This window comes from Panicum virgatum, chromosome 1K, assembly GCF_016808335.1.
Source record: "Panicum virgatum strain AP13 chromosome 1K, P.virgatum_v5, whole genome shotgun sequence".
NCBI lineage: Eukaryota > Viridiplantae > Streptophyta > Magnoliopsida > Poales > Poaceae > Panicum > Panicum virgatum.
In genome coordinates this window covers 56,000,610-56,010,145 of record NC_053136.1, presented here as the reverse complement: position 1 = coordinate 56,010,145, position 9,536 = coordinate 56,000,610, and the positions used below count along the sequence as shown (strand labels likewise).

General features: G+C 47.3%; 1 protein-coding gene across 2 annotated transcripts; it reads right to left on the bottom strand.

Moving 5' to 3' along the window:
• Positions 1-1,170: 1,170 nt before the first annotated feature.
• Positions 1,171-6,320, bottom strand: LOC120646957 (ethylene receptor 3-like). 2 transcript variants are annotated; one of them, XM_039923526.1, is made up of 5 exons: positions 5,895-6,320; positions 5,369-5,527; positions 3,472-5,278; positions 2,648-3,218; positions 1,171-1,753 (listed from the first exon to the last, which is right to left on the bottom strand). In XM_039923526.1, the coding sequence occupies exons 3-4, from the start codon at positions 5,254-5,256 to the stop codon at positions 2,694-2,696; spliced, it is 2,310 nt and encodes a 769-aa protein (XP_039779460.1). In that variant the 5' UTR covers positions 5,257-5,278; positions 5,369-5,527; positions 5,895-6,320; the 3' UTR covers positions 1,171-1,753; positions 2,648-2,693. The 2 variants fall into 2 exon arrangements, with proteins under 2 accessions (XP_039779460.1, XP_039779451.1); XM_039923517.1 differs by lacking the exon at positions 1,171-1,753 and having other exon boundaries at positions 2,326-3,218.
• Between the last annotated feature and the right edge of the window lie 3,216 nt (positions 6,321-9,536).

Here is a 9,536-nt window from a genome sequence, read left to right as displayed (position 1 = left end):
GGTCCCTGCCGGACAGGCCACAGTGCCTCAACCGGTCAGACCGCTCGGTCAGACCGGTTGGTGCCAATTTTGGCTATCAACAATGACGACCTTTAAATGTTGCTTAATCTCGACATGGCCGCATATCATTAGCATTATTTGAATTTAACAACTATTACTTTCCTGATTTCGTTCCTGTCAGACAAAAACTGATCCAAGGGAAACTCACTCGTCTATAGATTGCTATTTAACTTATCAAAGTACACATCAATAATGATGCATGTGTGTTCATAATTCATAAGCATATATTACATTCTAGCTAGCTACCTAGTAGTTACTAGACATTGACAACACATGCATGAACTGATAAACATGCATTTTGAGAGACTGTTTATGGAATCTACTGGCAGCAGGCAATCGGATATTATTAATTTAGGACAACTCAGACGTTTTAACTGATTTTGACCTGTATGGAAAAAAAATGTACAGAGCTAGGTAAATTCAGAGCACAGAAACTCTTCCATATAGAAATATTTTGTTTCCATTATATACATAAAGTATTGTTTGTTATAATGGCAAGGAAAAAAAATATTCCCACTGTGTCCTATTAGTTATGATTTATCAGAAATTATACTTCTGACCATTGCACATATGGTGCCAAAGCAGATGAATACAAATTAGTTTGTTGCTGGACTAAATAATTCATATTTTGGGCCAACTGATATAAGTTGCTGGACTAAATGTACTCAACTATATCTTCCTTTTTACAAAGCAGTATAATTTTTTCATGAAAATCCATGTGGATAATAATAATAGATAAAAAGAAGCAGTTGGTTTCAGCAGATATTGTCCCTCTGGTGAAAATTGTTAGCTAGATCAATGCAACTCAGTCAATTCAAATTCATTGAGAGCCGGCATTCGCTTTTAGATAGGCTGACATATGTCTGATTCTAATGGATTTGGGAAACCTTTTTGGCCATACAAATACAATGCAAGTGGATGAATAAAGTAGCCGAGTTAGTTTCAAACATTCGAGATGTTGTGGAAAGGTTGTTGAACCTAATTGATTTGTTCCTTATTGTTTAAAAGTTGTTGTTTGTTTGTGACATCAACGATGAATCATATGTTTGTAGCTCAATCATGTACCCTACAAACAATGCTATTATGATTACTTGTGCATTACCCTAGATCTATAATAGTAAAAGTGTTTATTTTTTCTGGGAGAAAATGTCAACAGACTAATAATTTTCTGGTTACAATATTGATCATCAGACAGATTTTGTTATTCTACCCAAGGACTGAACGTACACCCATACATGCCCCGCCGCCTGCTAATTGAAGTTGGAACCAAGCAATAAGTTAAAAACTGCCGCGTTAGGCTGAAACTAGTGCTAGCCGGCCTGTGACGTTGACTAGTCTGATGATTGAAACAACAGTCAACAAGCGAGCCTTCCAGTTGCAGCCCTGACGCCGCCGCCGCCGCCGTCCTCGTCAGAATAGATAGATGCCAGCCGCCGTCACACGACCGACGATCGAGCAATCTGCAGGTGCTGCTCTCACGGTCACGGCAGCTATTGGCTATTGCTATACAGATGCGAGCGAGGGAGGCAGACAGGCATACGCAATCTCACCCGCACGTATGTGATCGTACGGCTTGAGCATATCCAAGAGGTTCCGGCTCGCCGCGAAGTAGGCACCTACCAACCTGCTCATGTACCTCCTCCTCCATGTGAAGAAGAAGAAGCATGCATATAACCTGAACCTGAAGAAGCTCGTCGGGTCGTGTCACCTGCATGTATCTTTCCTGCCAATGCAACCTAGCTACTTCATCGTCGTCATGCACCACACACACCATGCAGCTTCTCCACATGGCCAATTCTAAGCTCGAGATACATGTCTGCTGTGCTACCCGAGTCAGTCAACCATGTACATGCACCACCAAGGAACCAACCACCCGCTCCGCCCGCGGTTCTGAACCACCACCTGTGGGCAGTGCCTGAGATCAGTAGCACCTGGGGGCAGTGCCTGAGATTCTAGATTCTTTTGACACCAAATCACCAATTGCATTTTCAATGATTCTAGATTCTTTTCCTAATCAGTAGCATCACTGTTGCAAATTATGAATTAAGTAGGCTCATTAGATTCGTCTCGCGATTTACAGCCCATCCATGCAAAAAGTTTTGTAAATAGACTTCATTTAGTACTTCAAATTAGCAAAATTCCTTTTCACTTTAATGCGTTTACGGCTTTTTTGCGTTTACATGTAAAGAACTAAATAGGGCCTAAATACAATTCTGCATCGTTTCACCCCTTCTCTCCATCACATCCTGACAACCAGGCTACCCATGTTACAAAACTTCACTCTTATTATTGCCTGGAGGGGCCATCATTACATATCACCTAAGTTTCTATCAAGAACTGTATCACAAACTATCTCTTCAGGTCTCGGTACTTCCCGTCTCAAAGACTAGACTCACCCATGGCACATTGCCACTGCCATACATTCTCCACCAAGTGTGCAATACACCAGAAACCCTCAATAGCCAATGCCTTATCGGCTTCAGTGTCTCAGCAAACATCTGTCCAATTCTTCCTTGTGCTATGCTGGTCGATGGTGGTGCTGTCAGGGTCAGGGTCACGGTCACGGCAAAGCTAAATTTCTCAGCTCCAGAGTACAAAACTCCTGGCGAGCAGCCAAAAAACACCAGCAAACATCATGTGTTCTGAAGGATTCGTGTCAGCTCATCTTTTACTTCCTGCAGAACAAGCGGCTTCTTCAGGACGCCGTTGATCCCTGACTGAGCGCACTTCTCCCACACGTTTTGCTCTGATGTCATCGCCATGACCAAGGGCCAGTGCGCGCTCCTGTATTGCCTGATCCTGGAGGCAACATCCAAGGGATTCACTCGTGCCATCTCCAGGTTGACCACGACAAGCTGGAATGAGGTAGAGGTGGGCCCCACGGAGTTCATGAACCCTGAACCCGAGGGGAGTGAGGACACAGTGCAGCCTATCTTCTCCAGGAGCTTTCGAGCCACGACTAGGTTGATTTCATCATCATCGATCAGCAGAACCTTCAGGCCCGCGATTTGGTTTGATGGCGATGGGTACTGCAGATCAAATGATCCTCCAAGGCTGGAGCCCGACAGCGATGGTTGCAGCTGGAATCTCAGGACTAGGGTCATGCTCTCCGGGAGTCCTTGGCCATCAAGAATGGCCCAGATGTTTCCTTGCATCATCTGCCATAGAGGATAAAAAGGGCAGGCAGCACTATTAGTCAGTGAAACACAAATTTCTGTATGTACTTCTAGTCTCCTACAGTCTACTCACAGGACATTATCTGAATATATGTTTCGACACCATAAGCAAACATGATTTAAACAAATATTATTTTAACAGAAGCAAATGATGTTTACTTGTTCGAAGGTACTAATCAGACTAGTAAAATGACAATGGCATCAATCATGATGAATCAGACAAGTTTCAATGTACCTGCACGAGCTTCCTACACATGCTGAAGCTGAGCCTGAGATCAAACCCCTCAGCGCTTGGCTTCCGCAAGAACTGTGCAAGCGAGCTTGATGAGTCAGCACTCTGCTGCTGCTTCACCCCAATCACAAATTTAACTGACGAGTGCCCACCAGAGTAGCTTGGCCTCCATGGATCCCACCTCTGATCCTCCATCGTCTCATCATCAGCACGCACCCGGAACGTGACATTCCCCGCATCGATCCGGCCAATCAGATTGCCAACCATGTGCAACAAGACATGGAAAATCCGCCGCTCATCACCAATGACAAGGTCTGGCAGCGCATTCTCAATGTGCACCGCGAAACCAAACCCCCTGAAGTCACAAAGACACCGCGCCACACAAGCGGCATCCCTGATCATGGACTGCAGGTGGAATGGCCGTGTCTCCAATGGGAAGCGCTCCTGGTTGACAGCAGACATCTCCATGACATCCTTGATGAGCGTCGAGACAACGGTTGCTGTCCGCGCCATAGTGTCGATGACGAGCTTCTGCTCAGGTGTCAGGCCCTCCTCCTGCACCACAGATACCAGCCCTAGGATGGAGTGGATGGGCCTCCTCATTCCCTGGCTCATGACACGCTGGAACGCGTCCCTGGCCTCATTGGCCATGAGGGCATCCCGCCTTGCCTGCAGCAGCTCACGGTTCTGCTCGGCCAGCCTGTCACGCATTGCTTGTGACTCCTCAAGCAGTGAGGCATGAGAGAGCGCGACGGCCACCTGATCAGCGACCACCTCGACGATCTCCAGCTCGTGTGGTGCCCAGTTCCTGTCACTGGGCGGCACCAAAACTAGCACAGCATAGCTCGTCTGGATCACCTCCGGCGTTCCACCCTTGAAGTCCGCGACCTTGAGCATTGGCATCCGAATTGCAGCCACCGTGCCGGTCCCCTCCTTGCCGCCGCCGCTGGCCGACCCAAGGACCGACTCCGGCGGCAGCAGCTTGACGCCGTCACTGCTCTTGACCTCGAGGACGTCCTTGTCGTCGGCGCTGACGACGGCTTCGCCGTCGCTGCCCCGGCGGAGCTCGTGGGTGAGGCACATTCCGGACTTGTCCTCTGAGGGCATCCACACGGCGCAGTTGTTGAGTGCGAGCACCCTGGAGAGCTCAATGAGCGTGGTATAGAGCACAGTGTGGCGGTCAAGGGAGCGGCGAATCTCCTGGGTGAGCATGCGGACGTGCCAACTCGCCTCCTCCTGCCGCTTCATCAGCACAACCTCGCGGTCGAGCTCGCGGGCCTTGATCCAGAGCAGGCTCTCGCGGACCTTGACGCGCAGCAGCTGCGGGATGAGCGTGAGCAGCGTGATGGCGGTGAGGAAGGACACGAGCGCTGTGAGGAACTTGGCGGCGGTGAGGAGCAGCACGACCATGAAGGGGTGGGGCTCGTAGGTGAAGGCCGCCAGAAGGTGGGTGAGGCCGCACAGCACGATGAAGGCGCCGAACTGGACCAGCACCCAGCGGAACGGGAGCAGGTGGCGGAGGCCGGCGACGAAGTAGAGGAGCTCGAGGGGGATGGAGAAGTAAGCCGCGGCGATGAGCAGGTCGCTGACTTTCTGCCACTTGAAGATGTTGTCCAGGCTCCAGAAGCCGCCGCCGCCGCCCTCTCCGTCGCAGGCGCAATGCGTGTACCCCATCTCGCCACCAGCGGCGGCGGCGGGCGCGGCGGCGAGCACCAGGAGCAGGAGCCGGCGCATGGCGATGAGGGAAGAATGGCTCGTGGATGGGCATCTGAATCTTGGCCAGAGCATCGTCCAGTCCAGTTCAGCCGCGCTGCAGGGAGGAACACAAATGGGTGACCAAATTGCCGAGGAGAAGTGGAGAAAAGGTTGCGACTTTGGTAAAAATTGAGACGGATTGTACCATGCGATTAGGCAATTTATAATGTTGGAGGAGGCATTGTGGCGTCCAAGTGGAAAAGCAAGCCGGAGCTTTGGTGAGTCCGAAATGGCGGCGATTCCGGCCAAGGAAAAGACCAAGACCTGGGGGCCTCTGCAGCAGTAGCATCATGTGTACCTGCACCTGGAAAGCAAAGCAAAATTAGTCCCAGCAGAGTAACAAACCATCCCGATGGTTGCAGTAATCAGGGCGGGCGCGAGGGGGGAGATTAATCCCTTGCTCCCTCCTCTGAATTCAGCTTCGCCTGCAGCATTGCAGGAAGCAGAAGCAGCAGGGGATTTAATCACTAGGATTGGAAAAAATCGATGGATTGGTTCCAAATTGAAAGCTGCTGCTGCTGCTGTTTATCAGTGAAGGAGGACTGGAGAGAGAGAGAGAGAGAGAGAGAGAGAGAGAGAGGAACGATTCTGCCGCATTTGTACCCTCCTTCCTTCGTTGCTTGGAACAAGGGATAAAGGGAGGAGAAGACGGGAGTAGAGAAAGACGATACCTCAAGGCCGGGGCAAGCGGTTGTTCTTGGCTGGGACGGTGGTGATCCTTGCGATACTCGGCCGCAGGGGAGGGCACCATCCAGATCTGCGGGTTCCCTTGATTATTAGTGGCCGCAGACTGTGCTGATTTAGTGGCCGGGAAGAGGCAGGCGATGGATTAAAGGCGATGGATCAAGAGCAGCCGTTGTGGCAGCACCAAGCTGGAGTCTGAGGAAGACGGCTGTGTAGCTGAAGATCTAGGCAGGCGGCGGCGAAGGGCGAAGAGGGCATTGGCTATGGCTTTGGTCTCGGGGAAGAAACGGAAGCGGCCTGCGACTGCAAGTGGGGATTAGCCAGCCGGTGGGGATCCGCGACCGATTTAATTAATCTGATGAAGGATTTTTCGCCTATCTGGGCAAGGGCCAGGGGGGATGCAACCAGTCAAGCTGCAGTGCATAGCGAGAAGAAGAGTTAGAGAGAGAGAAGAAAAATATCGATCGATCCTGGTAGCTACGGGGGCAAGGCCCAGTTGTCAGTGAGCTGAGAGTGACATGCGGACCACCTGGACACGGGCAAAGGCCGGCGGCCCAGTTGCCGTGCTCTTTTTCGTCTCCACTTTGTTTCTTTTCTGCAACCATCCCCTCTCCCTCTCCTCATCTCTCTCTCTCCATGGAGTCGTATCGTAGATATAGAAAAGAAAAGAGGAAGAGGAATAATATCATCGGTCATGGCGGACAAAACAAGCAGCTTTTCGTCTCCACTTTTCCCCTTGCCCCAAGTTTTTGTTTCCTCCAGGACGAGAATGGTGCCGGTGCCGGTGCCGCAGCAGGTAGAAGAAGAAGAAGAAGTGCATGGGCGAGGAAGGGTCGCTGTCTTTTGGTCATCTTGTTCTCGTCGATAAGGGAAACCGTGAGCAAGCTGCAAGCCTACTACTACTTTCGTTGGTTGGTTGGTTGGTTGGTCTTGGTGCTTTCTGTGCTTGTCGCAGCCTGCAACTGCATCTGAATTACTGTGAAGCATTGCTATTTGTTTTGCTTTGCTTGCCGAGGTGTCCTGACCGATGGAAGGACGAGCGAGCATCGTTTGATCGATCGAAGGGGGGGGATGAAACAAATAAAAAAAGGAGAGAGAGAGAGAGCGAGCGAGCTGCACAGCATCTGCATCTGTGCATATTAGGCGTGCGTTCTCTGAACCTGGGCAGGTTGGGTTGTCAAGGCAGGCAGGCAGGCAGCAAGTTGGCTGGGTGAGAGGTGATGGCTGGGTGGGGAGAACCTGGACGCTCGCAACGCATCGCATCCTCTGCTTCCTGCTACTACCAGCAGACTAGTACTCGGTTGTAGACTTGTAGGGTGCAAATAGATGAACTTTAGCACAGTGTTATCCTAATCGGTAAATGGTCAGTAATCTGTTTAGTGTTTCAACCATTTAGACGGTGTTTAAATGGAGTTAAATGGTCTAAACAGTTGGGTACAATAACGGTATAACATACATATTTATGTACGTTAAAAAGTTAAATATGCTTAAAATTATACACATTTATGCATGTAAAAAGTAAGTTATCTGCTAAAGGTTTTTTGGAATAGAATTAAATCTCATTCAACCTCTACACTTGCAATATTAATTAGTTTGCTGCGACTAAAAATATTGCACACAGCACAGTTTAATTTAGTGTTTACGGTCTAAACGACACGAGTGGCCTTCATTTACTGTTTAAATATTGTTTAGACGGACTAAACGGCGAATTGTGCATCTTAAGCCTCTTTAATTCAAAATTTTGTGCTACTTCTTGTAAATGGAATCTCAATTTAAAAAATTAGTACAGATATTTGAATTTAGTGTGCTTGCACTAGGCAGTCGGTCGCTGGGATCTTCTGCAGCTCGCGTGCAAAGCAAAGCAAGATTAGCTTCTTCGTTGAGTCAGCGTGATGAGGAGCTAAGCTAGATTAGCGCTGTCCTGTGTGTCGGTGGTCGCACGTTGAAGACTACTCCTACGTAGAGTACTCTCCAGCTAGCTGCACTACTGTTTCGAAGCCCGCGCAGGATCCGGGTGAAAATGAAACGGAACGGAACTGCTGATCGTTGACACTACTGACGCCGCCAATGCAAGTTGGGGGCAGATCTGTCAGTGTAGCGCCTACTACCATACATGCAATGCAACTGGGCGTACGGGGTCGGTTCCGTTCATCCCCCCTCCGCCCCCGATCCGATCCTGCATCTCCTTTCTCCTGTGCTGTGCGCTCGCCAGCTGGTATACTGACACCTAACTTATGGCTGCATAGAGAGATAAGTTATGGAGTGCAAATATGATGAAATAAATTTTCTTTTTCCATTTTTAGAGTGCATTAGCATCCCCTAATCACTGTATATAGCTTCGCCCCATGCATCTATTCGTTGGTTTCATAAACAAAAAACTAAACAAGTCTGAGTTCAGATAAAATCCAAGGAAACTATTGATAATATGATTTTAATTTGATGAAACGGGCAGTTGTCGTTGTCGAACCTAGCTAGAGCACTGTACACCCACCCCTTGTGTACATATATATGTGCGTGTCAGATAATACTACCTGTATGGCCTTCCACTACCTGCTGTATGGTTGGTTCTTTAGAAATCAATAAGCAGCTCTTATATTATTGGTTTGATTATTAGAGCGTCCTAGTAGTACAGTTTAACTACTTTAATTTTATGCCTAGTTCGTCTATTGCAGCGTAATAAAAATTAAATACTTTTATTTAGAAGTCCCTTAGTATAGTATAGTATAGTATAGTATAGTATAGTATAGTATAGTATAGTATAGTATAGTATAGTATAGTATAGTATAGTATAGTATAGTATAGTATAGTATATATATTCCACAAACAAGGAATAATAATGAAATCAAACGAACTGCACCTGCCATTTCTATGGCCAGGGGGCCAGGGGAAATTCTGGGGGTGCAGCAGTAGCACAGACAGGCCCAAAGAGCAGAATATATGCTTGTCAGTGGGCCTGTTTTTTCAGAGAGGTGCAAATGGGCCTAAAACTGTTTGTTCCATTCTTACCCTCCATTAAGTAATTGATTAATTCTCTCACGTCTCATTTAGTTACCAAGTGCGTGCACATTATATATGAGATATTAGTTAGGGCAGCTAACTACGGTGTTGCTTTCATGCATGCACCTCCTGCCTAACTCGATTTAAGAGTGTCATAGATGCATGGGTGAATTAGTCTTTTTGCCTACATTATGAAAACGTACACATTATTTGCGATAGATATGAGTCGTCATATATGCTTTATATTAATTTTCTTCAGGCGGTGATGAGTGAAACTAACGATGGTCCATACATCACGAAACAATTTAATTTTCCCGGGTAAATAGTCTGTTTACTGTCGGCAATCACATATAAGTGATGACAATTGACATTAATTATTTTGGGTGGACAATTCCAAATTTTAACGGCAAATTACTTTTAATTTATACGTCAAGTCTATTTTTTTCTGTGAAAGAGTCTAATTGTTTAGAAGTGAGACAAATTAACATATTTCTCTAAAATAGTTTTATAAAAAATGCAACGGCAATATTTTATAAACATATATTATAATAAAATAAGCAGTTGATATTTCGAAATGGTTAACTTCAGACAGCATAAAGAGTTACTATTTGTGTCTGGATATAGAATATATA

Bases quoted from the DNA above. Each gene is read 5' to 3' on its own strand.
- LOC120646957 (XM_039923526.1), bottom strand. From the start codon at position 5,256: ATGCTCTGGCCAAGATTCAGATGCCCATCCACGAGCCATTCTTCCCTC. The intron at 3,219-3,471 runs GTACATTGAAAC...CCTCTATGGCAG, and splicing joins TGTGTAGGAAGCTCGTGCAG to ATGATGCAAGGAAACATCTG.